Consider the following 21,606-nt stretch of genomic DNA (forward strand, 5'->3'; position numbering starts at 1 on the left):
AATAATATTATTTGTATAGTTTTTTTCTTAATATGAGAGCGCGTGTCCGACGAACAAAAATTAAATTGGTGTGGCCTTAATGTCTATAAAACTGAATTGTTGTATTCAGAAACGGGGGAAAAGTTGGTTGTAATGAAACATTGGTCATTCAACGGTAAAGAGATAGAGGTGGTGGTTCACTTTGTGCATCTTGGGATACTTTTAAATTTTAATGGAAAACATTTTGAATTGGGTTCATCACAAGGGCCTGGATATTGAATAAATTCATGTAGTTTTTTTTAAAGAAATATACTAAGAGTGTAAAAGAATACAAATACTTTTATACTATATTTTGAAACTGGTCGTATGTCTATGTATATTTCACGTATTTCAGAAATGTTTAAATACTGGTTTAAATCGTTACAAACAAGCAATTGTTTTGAATACGGCATATGGAATTTATATAGTGAGTGTGAAAACCAAAATTTTATGGGTAATAATTGTGCATGTGTTACAAGAGATTGAAAGATTTATTTACACAATATTTTATTTTATTCATAGAGATTGAAAGTTTTTTTTTTGTACAGAATTTATTATGTGATATGGATAAAGAATCAAAGTGTAGTATATATAAACACTCGATTAGTAACTTCTGCCTGCAATACTACTTGGTGAAGCCTATTCCAAAAATGTTTCAGGGAATCGTTTCTAAACTTCCTTTGTCCTCACACAGCTTATTACAGTGTAATTGAAACTGGCGGGTACAAACATATCCCAAGAGATCAAATGTTGTGTCCAGTTTCTAAATCGCGTAAAGATATAGAGAGAATGAATATCATTTTATACTTATCTGTCCTAATACATAGACTTAAGAAATTCATTTAGAAATATTATTTGAGCAACCCCTCTGTGTTTAAGTTTAAACTGCTCATTAGTGCTAATAATGTTAAAGAACTCTGTAATTTTAAACCCTTTTGAAATGAGAAACTGCCAATAATAAATCTGTCTGCTACATGTGAACTTTACACGCATATGGCATCTGTTACATTTGTAAAAAATATATGTGTATTATTATTGTTGTATAATCCCTGTCATACAACATTATAATTATTTTTTTTCTTTATCACCTTAAAATATGTGTACAACTGTTCATTACCTACGTCTGTTTATCATTGGCAATAAATTACAATAAAATTACAATTACTCCCAAAAAATTACCGATGTCATATTTTTCAATAGCATTTCTGCATGACTACATCATCAAAGAGTCTTTAATAAAACTTCCTCTTTCTTATTGTTTTAAATAATCATATCCACATAATATAAAAAATGATCACACTCCCGAACCTTTGAAGATGCGCGTTAAAATTTAGACAAACTCTTTTTGATAGGTCTGCCTTACTTTTTCTCAATGATGTTCAGACTTGACTCGTGGGCCATTAAACTTAGATGCGCCCAATTTTGATATCAATTTGATTTCCTTCCAACATACAAATTTGATTTAAAAGAAGCAACAAAGCCATTTAGATATTTTTTGAAAATATTTTTAATACATTAAAACGTGATTAACACGTTTACATAAATAAAAGACAATCAATTCATACATTTAATGTCACACCACAACTATAGGATTGTACTTTGAGTTACAATTAACCGTGCATACCAAATGTCCACCAGTATTCAAGACGCAAGTTTTAAGTCCAATATGCATTGATTTTGGTGTGTATGTGTTGCATTTTTCTTCCAAGGAGATGGGTGAACATGACGAGCGATAAGTCTATATATAGTGTGACAAACATGAAGATGAAAAATTAAATTTCAGTCCTCTGCGATTGAATCGGACGTTGTAGACGTTAAACTGTTTTGAATGTGACAAAAATGGCAGTTCGTCGTCCATTTCTTCTCACTTCAGGATTACTTCAGCAAGTGATAAATTAAATTACAACATCAATGCTATATGTACAAGAAATAACTGTTTCCCTTAGGTTGAAAAAAAGAATTTACGAGTGGCGCGGGCCATTTTAGCCAGTCCATCTGGATAAGGCAATCAAACAATTTTTGAAGATGGCCTTAGTGTGTAGTGGGGGGCATTTTTTTCTGTATAACATGATTCAACTAATTTTGGCCCACAGTGGAACATATAGATGCACATTGTCCGAAATCAAATTTATAAATAACACGAACAAAACAAAACAATTTCATTGTATAATGAACAGAAAATTAGCAGTCAACTTTAAAGTGCATAAAATTCATTCAAACAGTGTCTGCATGAATAATTATTGTAATATACCTATATTGTACACGTACATGTATGCTCTTTTCTTATATTTTAATTTTTAATTGAGTGTTGGCGGCATAATAAAACAGCAAAGTTAAAATCATCCTGTGACATAATCCACTTAAACAGGTCGACATATAACTTTAAGCAGCGATTTGAAAAAAAAATAAAATAAACGATTTTAAAAAGACTCTTCCTGTAGGATATTTATACAGTTGGCATTTTAGCAAAAAAAATGTAATTCGTCTTCTGTGGAACTTGAAGCACATTTAATTCTTTCTTTTTTTCTTTCATATCTGCATGTCTCTACCCGTGAGCAATTACTATGATTCTGAATTTTATGAGAAGATTACCTTCTTGCGACTTGATGACGTAACAATAGATGAAACGTCAGTTTTGATACCAAACCTCGGGATTTGCACACTAAATTGTGTCTCTTAACTGACAGTCAAATGAATGGACGAATCACAATATCTTCATTTCTTAAACCGTATTTTTCGGCATCAAGAGATGATAGTATCAATCCGCTTTTGTAATACATGTTTATTATCCTAAAGGAGTGTCTCATTGAAAACCAGAATTTTTTATTCTTGTCGTAAAATATGAAATAAATGCCTTGCAGTCAAATTCATTTATAACTGAATGTAAGAAAGAAATCCGTCACCAGGATAAAAATAAAATCAAACAACTGAACAATGAACAATGAACGAGTTAACAAATGGAGAGGAAAACAAATAGAAAGGAAGATATACCTGTGATCTTATCTGCAAAAGAAAGGTAATACCATTTTGTATTAAATCTGAATACAACAGGTGTATTTTACAGTCCATATACATGTACTTGAAATATATATTTAATGTAGGTCCTAATGTTTTCACATTTTGGTACCATGTCAAACTCAGTTAAATATATGACCCACGTCTAAGTGAAAGTTCGATTCGTAATGTGCACCGAAAGTAATCGTAGCTACTCGGCCGTTTCCGTAACCTCAAACTAACTCTTTTCCGGTTACGGAAAAGGACGAGCTTGACCAGAGTGAATCTGACGTCACAGCGGAAGTGACGATGGGAGCGTCTGCAGTGCCTTGTAAGATCGGAGGAGGACGCTGTCATACACCTTGTCGTGTTTATCTCCAAAAGTAATTTATTGTCGAGCGTTTCAATCTTTGATTCAGCGATTTTTTTTGCTGCGGCGATCGATGCTTCTAGAAAGAGAACAGCAAGGTTAGTGAAAATATCGGCGTGGTGGAAATGCCAAAGATTAACCTCGAAGGGTAACGTTAGCCTATAGGCTAGAATTCAGTGATGGAAGTAAGATTTACGCTAGTTTGCGTGGAATTATGTAATCTTTGGGAGTACAGTGCTTGGATAGTAATTGAAAATCGGACATATGTTGTCTTTGGTGCGTTCTTTACATTGGATCAGCGATCCAATGTAAATCCCCGTTAGGGTTAGTTGTGCCAGGCATGACTAACCCCCCCTATTACGCGTGCGCCAACTAACCCTGTTGACACAAAGGGAGACTGACTAAGCCCTGGGACTAAGTCAACAAAACAAAATAAAATACATAAAAAAAAAGAACACCAGCACCATCAACACCTTAAAATACAATAAAATACCTAATATATAATCAAATGGAAATTAAAAATAAAATTTAAAATGACTTTAACAAAAATTAAGGTATGAATGACAGGGATGTTGAAATCATTCCTTGAGTTTCAACTCAGCCAGTTATTATGAAGAAAACTCATATTAGTTGTCAAAGATAGTATGGACTAACCCAATATTTATGAGAAAATTCATGTTAGTTGTCTAAGTTAGTCGCTCTAAACACAACAAACAGTAGAAATTCTTGTTAGTTGTCTAAGTTAGTCTAACTAAGGGTTTTCTTCCTGAAAACCCCAAATTCCAATAATCAAAATAATTCCAAATTCAAATAATACACTGTTGTATGGTTTTAGCTTTATTGTGCCCTAAAAATTAAATGTTTTCAAAAAGTTTTGAAACTGGCTTAAATATTAGTTGAGTATATGACTGTAATAAATCAGGAAAGAATATAGCATGATGGAGTACATTCTGGATATATGACGTCATTAATTTGATGCATTTCTCTATTTTAAACAGAAAAAGGCTCAAAATGACCCATTTCAAGGGTTATTTTCCTTTAGAAAATAGTGTCCACAGCCGTCGCCCACATTAATTTTTAGATATGTTGTGTAAAATTCTTTGAAAAATCACATATCTCAAAATCTTTGTGGGCGATGCCTGTGAACAATATTATCTGAAAGAAAATTCCATTGAAAATTGATGTCTTCTGCAACTTTTTAAGAAAATACGGGAAAATGCACAAGTTTATGACGTCACAATTAGCATTTGGAAGGTCATGTGAGAAAAAAGATTTGTATGATCTTTCTGCGTGGAATTTCAATGATTCAAAAAGCATGAGTTTTAATTTTTTACATCACTTTTATTTTTAAGAAAAACACAGGGCAAGATTTGTACTGAAACCGTACCTTGTTCTTTGTAAATATACTGAAAGGAAAATGAAACACAAGGTAAACTTTTGAAGTGATTTAATGTTATATTTTCAAACAAATTTTCCAATATTGTAATCTAACATTTAAACTCATCTTTTATCATCAAGTAAGCAAAATCTCATTTGATTTTTACTGATAATTCATGAGTTATTGAACTCAAATGACGGTACCCCCCAAAAGTGAAAATCGAAAATTCTCATTATCTTCTATGCCTCCCTCACTCATCTGTCACAGCCTTAATTCTCCTCTGCATGAAGTTCAAAAGTGCATTTATCTTCCTCATAGGGATATTATTTAACCCTTTTGACAAGGCAGCGCTTAGTTGGTTGAGAGTAGCTTAGACATTCTGATGCCTTTAAACCCTACCATCCAGTTAGTCCCACAGATGTTTGACTAGAAAAAAAAGATGGATTGTATGGACACCAGTCGAGTGGGTTCTGTAAAATCCATCTTTTTTCTCCAGTCAAACATCTGTGGGACTAACTGGAAGCTGTGAATGGTTGCGAGAAAATCTTGACAAACTCTGGCTATATTATGCTGTGGGTTATCATGCTGGAAAATAAGGCATAATGACCACATGTGCGCGAGTGAGAGGAACACTGACGTAAAGTTAACGAGCTCACAAACCAAAGTCGTGCAATCAGTTCTTTCAGTTTTTGGGTGAATGTAACGATTACGATTGTCTACTGTATTAATAGTGGTTTCAGTGGTCGTAAGTGATGATTACACAGATGGCAGGAAAAATAGCCCAATCTTAACGTGGGGTTGTTATGCATAAACGTCATCATCACAGTTGGTTCGAAACCTTTCCAGTCCATCTCTAATGATGGATAAGATGTTCTATATGGTGAAAAAATTCACAACAAACTGCACAGCAACATATTCTTTCCTTTTTCTTTAATCAGGCAATGCAATAGCCAGACCTCATGGAACTTCCGTCAGCCATACCATGATTAAAAAAAAATCAAATTGTCTTTAGATATCGAAAAATTATGTGTAATATCTTCAGTGCAAGTGGATGTGTTGACAAACCTGTCATCATCAATATGTACGTTTTTTGGCTTTTTACCATTTTCCCTATGTGACATCATACATTTCATGGTTGAGTAATTCTGAACACTGATTTGAGTGCACGGTTACTAAGATACCCCTTTGACCTGTTTTTTGTAAATTTTGGCCATGTAGTCTAAAACTTCACATATTATGTTACCCTGCGTTTCTTTTCCCTTTTAGTATATAGAAGAGTTTAAAGGAGATTTGATTTCTCTACAATTGTCTTTTTTTTCCCTTTTATTGGAAGCACATATAAAATATTTCAAAGTCTGTTTCAAGGACATCAAACTACCTTAAATCATATTTACAAGCTATGAAATGGACATTGTTGTGTGAAAAAAAATTCAATCTCAAGCTTCATTTTGAGATTTATTTTAAGAAATTATAATTTCAAGAATTATTGTTCCTGGCATAGGGATGAACATTCTTAAGCAATGAGAGAAAAATAGTACAAGGCAGATAAATGCCCTGTAGATTACATTTCCAGTCTGAGATGAATTTTGCCAATGCCTTATGAGGCTGCAAAAGTGATTTGTATGTCCTACCTGTAGTTATATGAATGATTCCTATTACTTCTTTAAATTCTGACAGTACAAAATTAAGTTTTTCATTTTATCAAGGGAAAGTCCTAGTGTTCAGGGAAATGCTGTGTTGTCGTTGGGAGGTCTGGTGTTGGCCACACAGAAACATTGGGTTGACCTTGACAAGGAGACTCAAGGTCAGCTTGACCAGGTCAAGGAGTTTCAGACTCAATCTCACTGGGTGACTATTGTCATGGATACGCTTATGTCTCTGATGGATGTGACCTATCAACCCAAAGGAAGCATACTGGGAATTTGTCAACAGGTTAGTTTAATATTTCAGAACATTATACACTTATCCATTGGCTGTGAATTGGGAAAGCTCTTTTACCAAACCCACTAAAGGAACCATCCCTTGAGGGCTTGCCTGAGGAGGATAGTTCCTGTCAATGGTTTGATGAAAGAGCTATTCCACTCACAGCCAGTGGATAAGCATTTTATTATCAATGTATGTTCAGAGTTGTCATAATCACTGTCACATATTTGGTCTGACACAGTCAAATGTTCTGTCGGACCGGACAAAGTTTTGTCAGACTAGATACATATACCTTATTTTGTATAATGAGAAAGGAAAATAACTGCACCAAAAATGTCTTTTATTATTTTCAATAGCTTCTGATCTCACAGGTTTCTTTTCTTATGATAGAGTCTTTAGTCAGAGACAAAGATGACAATATATGATTTATGTCTCTGCTTTAACCAATTTGATTGACCGTCGTCACTGTGCAGTCATCTCTGCTGTTTTTTTACCTTCACCTGCACACCCTGATCCCGATCTTTTAAAAATTTACATCAAGCTTGATTTTTTCAAATGGTCATTTGGACTGACATTTTCTTGTAAGTTGTTGGTTCAGGCAAATTTTCACTGGCCTTGCCGACAGGACTGATGGTTTCTGACAACTCTGTATATTATAATTTTTTGGGTTGTAAAGCACATTTATACCCAGGGCATAGCTTTTTGGAACTCTTTAGTGTTGGAGAAGTCATCAACCAATCATACTGCAGAAAATCAAAATTGACATCAAGAGTTGAATGAAAACTTTCTGAGGGGCAAAGGATAGCACATTTTGTTATACTTCGGTTAAAATGTAGTATAATACAGTTGTCAGTATAGTTTGTGCTATCCATTCCTCAGAAAATTTTCATTCATATTTTGATGCCAATTTTGATTTCACTCGCAGCCAGTGGATAAGTGAATACTATTTTTTTGGTCTTCAGTCAAGACTTTATAGGGGAAACCTGTAGATTTTAGTCAACTATGTTAATGAATAGTTTCAATTTAATTCTTTGTCCATTTTTAGGTCCTACTTTGCATACTGTTAGATATTTGAAAAGGCTAAATAAATTCAATTGAAATATTTGAATTCAATAGATATACAAAAGTATATGTTGTTAGAAAAATTCCCTTGCAGACTCAAACTGATGAGTTCAAGCATGAATTAGGTTGGTTGCTGGTATCACCAATAGATATTTTACCTATATGCACCCACTTCTTTCTTTTCAGAGATCAGTCAGTGACAGAATGACTTGTAGTTTCCTCACTCAGGCTTCTTCAGTGTTGGCACTCTGCCAGCTTACACCAGTAATGATCAACATAGATGTGAACAGGATATTTGTAATTTCTGAGACCCTGACAAAATGGTTACCAGGACAACCGGAGGCACCAGAAGCACTGGTCTTACAGCTGGCTTATGGTTTGGGGCTGGGTTGCATGCTGGGAAAACTGTTAGAAGAACACTTTATGGACACTTGTGGATCCAAAGTAATTGGTTTTTATCATACATACACCTTAGCTATGGCACTGGACAGTCAATGTTCAGACAATTTCAATTTCATGATTTTATTTTCACAACTGATGAACAACTGGTGTAGATTTTCATATTTTAAATTAATTAAGATTTAAAATATCTTTCCATTTGATTTATTGCTTTATATAAAGATAGGACTTTTCTGTAAATTACACAATTTAAATCAACCCCATTTCAAAGATGTCAAAAAATTAAAACAGGCAATAGCTGATTTATTTACTGACTCCACATTTAAATAAAAGACACATTTAAAGTCAATTTAATTATAGAAACGTGAGGTTATTCAAGTTTAAAATGGTGAAAATTTTAATTTGAAAGTAAATAACATTATATCACGTATATCTACACTCAATCTTGTATTATCATTTTTTAGCTCAGATAGTATGCCATAAATAGCTTTAAAGGTTCTCATCATTAACATAAGACTGATCCTTTCTATCACAGTCTACTTAATTTAGAGAATTAATTCAAACATGATTCAACAACTATAAATTGTTGATATTTGCCAACGTTAAATTTAAATTCAATTTCATTTTAAATATTAATTTTTTTTATCCAAAAAGTGTCATAGGAATATGAAAATCTACACCAGTTGTTCATCAGTTGTGAAAATAAGATTTGAGATATTGAGTCAATAGACAAAGAAAAAGTGGTTGGATCTTCCAGCCTCCTTCAACATATCCATGGTATTGGTATTTGAGATACTGATGATCAAGATACCAAAGATCAATTATATGATTTAAAACTTAGGTTGTCAAATTGATCAGTTTTTATTAATCTGTTACTCACTTGCCATTTCAATAGAGTACTCAAGCCCTTGGCCATTACTAAAAAAAAGGAATCAAAATTTATACAGATTGTCCTTCAGGATTGTGTTTTTTTTCTTATGGTATTATGTTATTTCAGTATCTAATTGCTAACATTAACTGAGTTATAGAGTGAGTAAGATATAATCAAAATATCTTCAATTAATATGAATACACATATTTATGATAAACATTCAGTTTTTAGCTCACCTGAGCTGAAACCTCAAGTGAGCTTTTCTGATCACATTTTGTTTGGCATCTGTCTGTCTTTTTGAAAGCTTCTCAAATTTTTAACTTCTTCTGAACCACTTGGCCATTCCAACCAACCTTGCCACAAAGCATGCTTGGGTGAAGGGTATTCAGCTTTGTTCACAGGGCCATGCCCTCTTTCAAGAGGAGATGATTAAGAATTCATGATCATTTGAAGGCATCTTAAAAATCTTCTCTAGAACCACTGAGCTAGAAAAGATGAAACTTACAAGGAAGCTTCATTACCTAGTGTAAATTTAAATTTGTTCAAATCTTGAACCCCCCCCCCCCCCCCCCCCCCCCGGGGTAGGGGGGCACAATGGGTGACTATAGTTTTACATAGGTATATAGATATATAGGAAAAAATCTTTAAAAGTCTTCTCCTCAAGAACAGCAAATCCATATCAATCATATTGATATGGAAACATCCTCAAATAGTGTAGATTCAAGTCGTAGGCATTGGAACTTTCAATTTCAATTTGCTTCTGACGCTTATACAAGTTTGTTCAAATCATGATCCCTGGGTGGGGCCACAATGTGGGTAAAAGTTTTATGTAGGAAAATTCCTAACATTTAAAAAAAAATCATGTTAGATCCATCCTCGGATACCAACGGGTGATCTAGTCTTTTACACATCACCCATAGGCAAACTCGCCGAAATATTGTTGTATGTAATTAATATGCGCGGGTCATTTGATTGGATACTCCTCAGAGTCGAGATGGCAAATTAAGAAATTAAAAGTTTACGTTATGTTTGTATATGTTTAGCAATGACAAAAACTTTTCTGTTGGTAACACACAGATTGTAAACCAGTCTATTCTACAAGAATTGGATATATTTGTAAATGAAGAATTCATTATTTCTCAATTAATACTAAAAAAAATTTTCCATTGGATCTAATCCATAGCCGGATACCCACGGGTGATCTCATCTTTTACTCATCACCCATGGGCAAACTCGCCGAAATATCATTGTGAAATATGCTAGATTTTTTATTAAGAATCAAGATATTAAACTTAAATAGAAACTAATTAACATATTTTCAAAATTGAAGACTTTCAATTTTCTGATTGTTTGTCTATAATCAACAAATTAGCATATTTTACAACGATATTTTGGTGAGTTTGCCTATGGGTGATGAGTAAAAGATGAGATCACCCGTGGGTATCTGACTATGGATTAGATCCAACGGAAAAAATTCTTAGTATTAATTGAGAAATAATGAATTTTTCATTTACAAATATTATATCCAATTCTTCTTGAATAAACTGGTTTTAGTAAAAGGAGTATTCTACTTAAGTATAGTAGTGTGGTCCCTTTTTACACCCTTGGTTTACCGGTTAAATATTAGCATACGGTATTTTGTTTGTTTTCATTGTGTATAACAAAGTATTTCTAATGAAAACATTGTGTATTTATAATGAATAATTAAACATATCAAAAAATACAAGCCAATTTTTAACACCTATTGCACTAAAAAATGCCAGAACATTTTCCCCCGATCAGACTACAGTTTCTCTATTACATGGAAATGGGCGGAGACATTTAGATTAGATATAAAAAGAAGATCTTGGTATGATATTTTTCTTTCAAAGACGAATTATATGTTCAAGATTCACAATCAACTACAAATACAATTTTCTATTTACAAATCTTTGACAATAAAACGCTATAAGAAGATGAACCAAACAAGTCCATGTTGACATATATAAAATTGAGTACATTTCAGAGAGCTAGCACGTTTACTGGGGGCATTTACCCATAACGATGCAAATCCACGTGGCTTGTTATGATTCTAAACAGGCCATAAAGAGGTTAAACGCATGTAAATGAAGTCAGCGAAGAGATTCAACATCACAATACTTTTAATTAGAAAACATAGAGCACAAGGTTGTTGAACAAAGATATTTTCACTGAACCTTTACACATATAATATACACATTATATTTCAAACTCGACTCTGAACAAACCTGTGCTCAGTGTTTACGAAAGCTTTGAAGTGTGTACCTGTCACTGATTTCTTTTGATATTCATGAAAATCAAAGGACCCTGTCTTCAACATGCAGCTTCGTATGCTGCCTATATCTTTTGTTTGACATTTTTAGATGATGATTCAAATAAAAAAGACATTAGTTAATAATAAAATTTAATTTTTAAAAATTTTAAGAAATGTTTGAAATTTGACGAGTTAACTGGGGACCACAGATAAGCCTTATTGAGACTTGTTCTATGGAAAAATGGTACAATGTAATCTGTAATTTATTTAATTACTTTTGCAAAGTAATTGTAATTTTTAATCATTACAGAAAAAAATATGGAAGCATCCTCAGATATAGTAGATTCACGTTTGTTCAACAAATCTTGACACAGCAGGGCCATATTAACTCAGATGAGCTTTGTAGCGCATAGGCCTCTGTTTTTTTTTTTATTTCTTGATTTTTTTTTCTTGAAAGCAAGTTGTGGTAGCTGCCATTTACATTAATGTTGTTTTACATTACTTTTTTTTTTTAATATCAAAGTATATTTAAGCAGGGGTGGGGTGAATTAATTGATAACAGTTTGACTCTGTAGCAAAATTAAAAATTTATATAAGCTATTTATCACATGGTGATGTTTATCACGTTGATACTTAATATCTTTGCATGTACTTTTGGTTTATTGACTTCTCTGAATCATACTGAAGTGTATCTTGAATAAATATGTAATCTAATATGTTTTTCTGATCATGACAATGAGGACACAGCATCTTGCAAGGGATGCTTACTCCTCCATGGCACCTGATTCCACCTCTGATGTTTTTAGAGGTCCATGTGTATTTTTTCTGTGGACTTTTGGGCTTCATTACTGTTTGTTATCTCCATTTTGATTGTATGAATTTTAAAATTTCAAGGAAAAAACTTGCATGGTTCTTTCTTGTTCATGATATTGAAGACTTTTAAGTCCATAGACAGTTGTTTGTAGCCTACACTAAAATAAATGTGAGATGAATACCCCAATTTCTTTTTTTAAAAAAAAAAAGGGTCAGGGTATATTATATTTATTCCTGTAACTCCATCCTTAGGACATGCAGGCTTCTCCTAATTTTTTTTATATTTTGTGAAAAAATTCAAAAATACTTCATATGAATTAAATAATTAACATTTAGCTTATACAATTGTATCAGTATATTTCAATCATTATGGTTGAATTGTATTTCAAAAAAGATTGTTTAGAGTCCTTTAATAAAATTTTGGTATGTTGAGCCTCCTTCATTCATAAGTTTCTACAATGTACTTGTAAGAAAAGCAGAAAATATGAGTGAGTGAATTGAGTGGAATTATTTTGTGATCCTAGCCTGCTCTGTGCTGCACTCTGCGTCGTTAACCTACACTGATAAAAAGAGGGAGATTCAGATCTCAAAAGAGGTAAAGTTTTGTGAGCAGTACTTAAATACGCTTCAATTTTGAGAAGATATATATTTAAATCAAATATTAACTGCAATGAAGTAGATTAAAAACACTTTTTACATAAATTATGCAAGTAAATAATTTTCATGCTCATCATATTAGCTATAATTGGCTGCTTTAGCCTTTTGAAGAGTCATCCATGTTATGTAGCTTGTCAATATTCATTAAGTAGTTGCCAAATGGAGCAAATGATGTTATTATAAAATTTAGATCAAAACTATTCTGTATTTCGTTAAAAAATATTTAGATTTCCCGCATGCAATTACCGAAAGCTAAAGTAGAGATGCAAAAAATTTTAAATGAATGCTAATTCCCTTATTTTTTATTTTTCTGTACACAGTTAGAGGTTTCTATCCAGGTTCTATAATATTCTCTCTCCCTTTTTCTTGGTGGGGATGTTGATGAAATTGGCCGTAACCAGTGTAATCACAGAGGTGTGTGCACATGTCATTATCAAAAACATGCTTGAAATTCACGATACCAATTAGATTCAAAATGGCTACCCAAGCAGACCAAGTGGATTTTGTAGAAAAGTGCTAGATTTTTTAATAAAAGTGGTACAGTAGGTGGTAGATGGAGTAAAAAAAGCGGTAGACTTCCAACGAAAGCGGCAGAGTTAACATGTATGCAATGTGTCTGTATACATTTACTGTACACCAACTTTTATTTGCATGTGAGAAATAACTGCGAGTTTCGTGACCTACATTAAATCGCAAATGATAATTGCCATGAACATTTATTTTGCTTTGTTTTTGTAGAGAATTTCCTCAGTCGCGAAAATTAATCGTCGAGGACTGATTTCAACTGACGAATCGTGAATAAAAGATGATTTGAATAAAAGTTGGTTTACAGTAATGCAAATAAATTTTTAAAAACCCAAATATTTGAATAATCTTTTTAATTTGTTAAAAATACTCTCCAATTTATTTTGTTAAACTTTTGGAAATTTTTATGTCAAAACTTTCATCAGAACCTTTAATAAAATTAAGTTTTTAATATAGAATTAAGGACCCTCTATGCACTGATGAAAAATGTGTTTGGGCATTGAGAGAATTACTATAGCACAAAGGAGTACATATTATAAATATCTAGTTCATTTTTAACATAGGGTACATGCCTTTTTATTATACCACTGCTCCGAAGGAGAGGGGGTATACTGTTTTACCCTGTGTGTCTGTCCGTATGTCCGTGTGTCTGTCTGTAACAAATTTTTGTCAAAGTTTTCTCAGCAACTATATACTCGTCACAGATGCTTAAAATTTTAGCACACTCATTGTTCAGGCAAGCCATATGGTGGGATTCATTTTCGTTCGAATCCGATTTCAACTTCCTGTTTATCCGTGTGTCTGATCGTAACAAATTTTTGTCACAGTTTTCTCAGCAACTACTTAACATAGATGCTTTTAGCACAATCTTTGTTAAGGCATGCCATATAGTGGGATTCATTTTTGTTTGAATCCGATTTCAATTTCCTGTTTATCTGTGCGTCTGTCTGTACCATTCATAACAAATTTTCGTCGCAGTTTTCTCGGCAACTACTCATCACAGTTGCTTGAAATTTTAGCACAATCTTTGTTTAGGCATGCCATATGATGGGATACATTTTTTTTAATCCGATGTCAACTTCCTGTGTATCCGTGCGTCTGTCCATACCAAGTTTCTGTCACAGTTTTCTCAGCAACTAACTCATCTCAGATTGTTGAAATTTTAGCACAATCTTTGTTTAGGCATGCCATTTGGTGGGATTCATTTTTGTATGAATTCGATGTCAACATGAGATTGTATATTCACATCAGAGCTGGGGTATTACTAGTGAGCTTTGGCTCACAGACTTCTTGGTTACCCAGGAAAAATCTTCAAAGACAACAATTTACATGCACTGATATAGAAAAATTGCATTTGTTTACTCAAATGGAGAAAAACATGCAAATAAAGTTTTCAATTTTTCTATTTTGGTCTAATATAATTTAGAATATTGAATTAATTACAAATTAATTATGTAATACAGTGCATGATGCTAATTTATTCTATTTTATATCAAATGGTGTATCAGTCTAATTGCACAAAAGTACCCTGAAATTTGTTATGCAGTGTAGAGAGGGTCCTAAAGACCCTGAGTCTCTAAATGATTGTCTCAGGTTTGATAGCTAGGAGAACTAAAACTTGAAATCATGAGAAACCCGTAGACCCCTCTCATGTGAACTTGCACCTCTCTCTAAACTAGAGTGTTCCCAAGGAACCCATGTGTCACCTGCTTTGTAGCTTCATTAAAGATGTAAATAAATCTAAGAGTGGTCAGCTTCTTATTTACTATTAGCATGATAGTTTGTGCATTTACCTGCAAAGACTGCAATAGAATCTGACAATCAAAGAAAATATGGTTCCCTAACCCTCAAATGAATAATTAAATTGAAATTATTAGAAATAACTATTTGTCATTTTATTAATACTTGTTTCCAACAATCCTCCAAAAGAGATTTCAATCTGTCTTTACTGCAAATGTCAGTCTACACGATCCATTGTGGAATACTGATCCTGATGTATTTTCATAGTATTTAAATATAAGTTTGTGTGGTAACCAAATATCATACAGTTTCAAAGTACAGTATCATGAGCTCATTAACATGTATAAATGCTAATTATCAAAATCCAGCCTCTCAAAACTCAAAAGTCATAAGTTAAATTAAACTGCCCGGGGTATTTTTTTGCAAAGTAGGTCAAAGGTCAAGGTCAAGTGGATTGTAATGCTGGTATTTTTTATATTGATGTCTTTTGACAAACAATGCACATGCTAGATAGCATAGACTTACCTCTTAAATGTCAAAAATATGCTGTATATCGGCACTATTAACTATTTTGAAAAGTAGGTCAAAAGTCAAGGTCAGGAGTCATGAGGTCAGTAAACATGGTAATTTACAAAGGCCATAGTGCCAAGCAATATATGTGCAAAATATCAAATCCATACCTCTTACAGTTCTCAAGATATAGGGGTTGACAGACTGACAGATGCCGGGCAAAGTGATCCCTAAGTGCCACTCTGCTCTGCAGGCGACACAAAAAGGGAAACTCATGTTTTTTTTCCATTTGAAAAAGTTACTGATTATAACTGTTACAGAGATATGTTCCATTTGGATTTGAATCCAGTCCTCTGGCGTGCCACTTCAGTGCTCTACCAATCGAGATAAATGGTCAATCCACTAGCCCAAGCTAGTAGGAAGCCATGCAACACACTATCACATTGTCTCCCTCCAGAGAAAGAAAGAGGTGTCCTTGTTTCTTAGGGAGTGTGAACACCTGTGCGGCAAAATTCAGGGGACAATCACCTTCACCCTTCAGAGAATGCCTGGGTCCCAATCTGGGCACCAAATGTAATGCCAATATAGACATGTATATACTTCTGCTTGGCTTTGAACCTGGGACCACTGGCATGTCAGTCCAGTGCTCTACCAGTCAAGCTAAAGAGTTTACACCCTGTAGGTAGCTCAAGCTACCAGGAAGCTGCACTGTGCATCTCTAACTATGACATATAACTATTTATACCCCTGCTCAGAAGGGGAGGGGGGTATACTGTTTTACCCTTTGTGTCTGTCTGTCTGTGTGTCTGTCCATAACAAATTTTTGTCTAAGTTTTTTCAGCAACAACTCATTGCAAACGCTTGAAATTTTCGTACACTCTTTGTCTAGGCATGCCATATGGTGGAATTCATTTTTATACAAATCTAATGTCAACTTCCTGTTTATCCATGCATCTGTCTGTACCAAATTTCCATTGCAGTTTTTTCAGCAATACTCAAGGCAGATGCTTGAAATTTTAGCACATTCTTTGTTTAGGCAAGCCATACGGTTGGATTCATGGGACCGTATATTCACATCAGAACCGGGGTATTACTAGCTAGCATTGGCTCACAGACTTCTTGTTTTTTACTCAAGCACATTAAATGCTTCAGGAAGGATAAAATGCAAATACAATGGAAATTAAACTTTTCAATTATCAGTTCTTATTGAAAATGTAAAGCCATAAATGAAACTATTTTTTTTAAGAAACATTGAAAAATTGATGCTTACAGAAAGCTTTGCTCTGGGGTGGCAATGAAAATGAAAATCAGGAAATGGTTGGAGATTATGATAGGTTTGAGCCTTCTGAGGGGTGCGTATCATTACCGCTATATTTTCAAAATTGTCATTACTGCTACATACTCATTACCGCTACAAAAAAGGTTATATTACCGTTACATTTTCAAAATTGTCATTACCACTACATTGCCTCTTTCGATGCATGTACAGATTGATTTAAAGTACAACATATACATACATAAGAACTGTTTCCCCTGATCACCATGGGGAGTTGAAAGTAAGACTTTGAGCAGAATGTTTTTGTTTTGTTTTCAAGTTTTATTTAAATCTATTTTATTTAATAAAATATTTTAGAAAGTGTTAAAACGGAGCATTGTTCATGGATAAAACACACATTCTCTACATAATTGGTAGAGCTTTAAAGGCCATTTGCTTGATGTACTGCTGTCTGGAAATCTCTTATATGAAGTATAATGAATATAACTTATATTCCGTTGCTGGCTGATTCAATATGTAGCGGTAATGAGTTGTAATCAGCAATAGTCTTTTTGATAAAATGTAGCGGTAATGATCACCCGAAATTTCGAAGAAATGTAGTGGTAATGAGTTGAAATTTTTCGCAATGTAGCGGTAGGGTTGACCTCCCCTTTTGAGGTGTTATAAGAATCTATAAAACCAAACCCAACTCAAGCCACAAATATTCAACTGTAATATGAGGAAATAATAGATAATTGATGCTCACACAAAAAATTGCTTCAGGGAGGCAATGGCATGTGAATAACCAAAAAAGGAAATGACTCAAAGCCACAAATCAAACTTCTTAGAAACATTGGATGATTGACGTTCTCAAAAAAAAAAACTTGCTTCAGGGAGGCAATGACATGTGAATAACCAAAAAAAAATTACTCAAAGCCACAAATCAAACTTCTTCTTAGAAACACTGGGTGATTGATGTTTTCAAACAAACAAAAAAACAAAAACAAATTTGCTTTAGGGAGGCAATGACATGTGAATAACCAAGGGAGAGGAAAAAATATTTGACTCAAAGCCACACATCAAACTTTACTGAATGATTGATTTTTCTTTAAAAAAAAAAAATGCCACAGAGGAGCATTGACATGTGAATTACCAGGAAACAATAGGGGGTGGCTATGGGTGGGGAGTGGGGATTGAGAATGTTGATGTTTGCTGAAGCTTAAGGTAGATATTGTTTGTTTGAAATAATTCTGAATCAGTGAATTCAGAGTTTTAACTGACCAGAACTGAGGATCAGGTGAGCTTTTCTTATTGAAGTTTGACATTTAAACATCTGACTGAACCTTAATTTTCAGATTTTCATCATATGCCAATTGCAAGCAAATTTGCCATAAAACAGCGATAATTAATGTTAATGTATGATGCAACAACTTTGTCCTTTTCATATCAGAAGCTAATTGTAATGTCAGTATAGTGTATAAGAACAGGTTTACTTTCTTAAGAGTAAATGATTATCACTGATAACAACAGCAAATAAGGTCTTTAGTTATGGTTATTGTATGAGTAAGTGTAGAGAGAAATAGCTGGGCATACAGATTAGTAAATAAGCTGAAATATTTTGATTTGACAACAGAATTCCAATAAAAACTAGACCTTTTTTGTCATTCAACAAAAACAGAGGGCTTTTCGACGCTTTAAATCTCAAGGACCTTAAAGACCGATAACTCTAACAAAATGAAAAACTTTAAAAAAATAATCAAACCGGATCAGTTCTTCAGAAGCTTATAAAAATGGAAACCTAAAGAGTATGTAATTCTCACTAGAGCTCTGCAAAGGGGGATAACTCTTACAATGTTATTTTGAAAATTACTAAAAGTTACTATATTTCAGGTCTCTAAAACACCTATAAAGGGTCAAAAAGTTACCCCACGGACCATAATTTTTAAATTGTACCCTTTATGCTGAACGCAGAATAGAAAATTGTTCAAAAATTCATTTAGAAAAAAAAAAGTTGCATGGGAAAATCAGTTTTCAATATTAGCCCCTTGAAATCCCTTATTTTTCCAAATTTCATTTTCAGACCCTAATGGGGTTGAAACAATATCAAAGTCATTATATCACTCAATTTTCACAAGAATATCTTATTTAGTTTAGGAGATATCGCGACATGTGCATTTTTCCATTTAACATGGGAACTCCCATAGACAATTTCAGAAATTCATAAAACCGAAAGTACTTATCATATGCATCCCAAACTTGAAACGTAAAGAGTATGTTAGCCTGTCAACAGATGTGCAAAGGGAGATAACTCTTACTCCATTATTTTTTAAATAAATAAAAATTACATTATTTCAGTCCTCTGTAACTCCTTTAAGGGGTCAAAAAGTGCCCCGTCAGACCATAATTTTTAGGTTGTACTCTTTAAGCTAAACCCAGAATAGAAAACTGTTCAAAAATTCATTGAGAAATAAAAAAGTTATGGGCAAAGGTCAGTTTTCAATTTTGGTCCCTAGAAATCCCTTATTTTCCAGAATTTCATTTTTAAACCCTAATGGATTTGAAACAATATCACAGTCATTATATCACTGAATTTTCACAAGAATATCTTGTTTGCTTTAAGAGATATCTTGACATGTCCAATTTTCCATTCAACATGGGAACTTCCATAGACAACTTCAGAGATTCATAAAACCGGAAGTACTTGTCATATGCATACCAAACTTGAAACGTAAAGAGTATGTTAGCCTGTCAACAGATGTGCTAAGGGAGATAACTCTTACTCCATTATTTTTTAAATAAATAAAAATTACGTTATTTCAGTCCTCTGTAACTCCTTTAAGGGGTCAAAAAGTGATCCACGGACCATAATTTTTAGGTTGTACTCTTTAACTTGAACCCAGAATAGAAAACTGTTTAAAAATTCATTGAGAAATACAAAAGTTACAGGAAAAAGTCTGTTTTCAATGTTGGCCCCTAGAAATCCCTTATTTTTCTGAATTTCCTTTTACTGACCTACTGAGGTCGGAACCGTATCAAGATCATTCTACACTTAAAATCTCACAAGAATATCTTGATTATTTTAAGAGAAAACGTGCCATGACTGATTTCAAGTTAACATAGAAACTCCCATAGACAATTTTCAAAGACCCCTAAAACTGGAAGTTCCGCTTGGATTGATATGAAACTTACAGTATATGTTTTACTTATTAGTCTTAACGTATTTCTATGCTCAAAATGATTTTGCTAACATTAATTGTGACTTTTAAAAATTTCATCCCCCCTTCTTCAATGTTTGAAGTCATATCTCAGAAAGTATCAGTGGTCAAAAATCACCCTCGCTAACTTTTTTGTAGGTATTGGTCTCTAGAATTTATATCTTGAATTTGAGAGTCTAGTCATTGAAAATGAGAACGATTTTAGCTTCTTTAGAAATTTCAGTTTTTCTTTCGTAGAAACCAGAAGTGAGTAAACCGGAAGTTCAAAACATTACATACGCGAGACATTTATGTTTGCTTTTCAGTGATTATAAAACAAAATACCTATTTTCAAAGGTACTCCTTAAATGCTGAACGAAAAAAGTGTTAAGTATAACAAAATAATAATAATAAAAAAGACGAAAACAATAGGGCTTTTCACCCGAAAGCGAAAAGCCCTAATAAAAACAAACAAATAAAAAACAGTTATCATAATAATTATAAGTCAAAATGACCACAATGACCATTATTCACCTCTATTTAGTCTAGGGGTATACCTTCTGACATCTAATGTGACTTGTGAATTTATCAGCTTGTCAGGTGTGGCTAGTATATCAATAAGGAAGATAAAATATAGCCCAGAATAGTGGAATCATCTATGTTCATGGGGAACCAATGTCTGTGAATTTTGTGAATTGATCACCCTAACCCACGAATTTACATCTCCTCGAACATTTATTTTTTTAAACACATTGATTCATTGAATCCACTGTGTAAATGCGTAAACCATGAAATTACGTCCCCATAAACAAGTAAAATTTTGCTTTCCCACGAACATTGACTTGACCACGAATAAAAATGATTCCACAGTAAATTAACAAGGTGTTCAGTTATGGTTTTTGTGATGTATTCATAATATGTACGAAGTTTTTAGGGATAAAGTAACTGAGGGTAAAATGTTAATAATTAGAATTAAAATTTTGGATCTCAAACTCTGTTATCTTGAAAACAGTGAATATGTCAAAGTGATTTAAAAATCCAACAACTAATTTCTTATTCTATTGTAACCCCAATATCTTGAACCTTCGGGTACGTTTTTAGGTCACCTGAGTCACTCAGGTGACCTATTGCTATCTGTTTTTGTCTGTCGTCGTTCGTCGTACGTCGTTCGTCGTTCGTCGTCAATCGGTCGTAAACTTTTGAACATTTTTAGCTTCTTCTCTGGAACCACTGAACCAATTTCAACCAATTTTGGCATATAGCATCTATGGGTGAAGGGGAACAAAAATTGTGAATTTCATGGTCCCTGCCCCCCTGGGGCCTGAGGGGTGGGGCTAAAACCACCAAAAATAATGCAATCTTTAAAAATCTTCTTCTTTACTCCTAGACATCAAGCAGTCAAACTGTTGGCATCATTGTAATAAGCATGGAGCCCTCTATCAAAATTGTGAAATTCATGGCCCCAGGGTCAGGGGTTCTGGCCCCAGGGTGGGGCTATATAGATCATATAGTGAAAGTGCATTATTTCTTTGAAAATCTTCTTCTCTGCTCCTGGGTATTAAATAAAGGAACTAAGTACATAGTTATGATGAACAAGAGTGCCTCTTCCAAAATTGTGAAATTCA

The 21,606-nt window shown here is 33.5% G+C and overlaps 1 protein-coding gene across 1 annotated transcript in view; it reads left to right on the forward strand.

Moving 5' to 3' along the window:
- Positions 1-21,606, forward strand: part of LOC133181757 (focadhesin-like) — a 175,931-nt gene that overhangs the window by 126,669 nt on the left and 27,656 nt on the right. Inside the window, exons 24-25 of the mRNA XM_061316342.1 lie at positions 6,467-6,692; positions 7,932-8,189. Coding sequence (XP_061172326.1) covers positions 6,467-6,692; positions 7,932-8,189 — 484 coding nt within the window. The remainder of the gene's footprint in view (positions 1-6,466; positions 6,693-7,931; positions 8,190-21,606) is intronic.

The sequence above is a fragment of the Saccostrea echinata genome, unplaced genomic scaffold, assembly GCF_033153115.1.
Source record: "Saccostrea echinata isolate AGI-Se365-2 ecotype Australia unplaced genomic scaffold, CSIRO_AGI_Sech_v1 ptg000009l, whole genome shotgun sequence".
Classification (NCBI taxonomy): domain Eukaryota; kingdom Metazoa; phylum Mollusca; class Bivalvia; order Ostreida; family Ostreidae; genus Saccostrea; species Saccostrea echinata.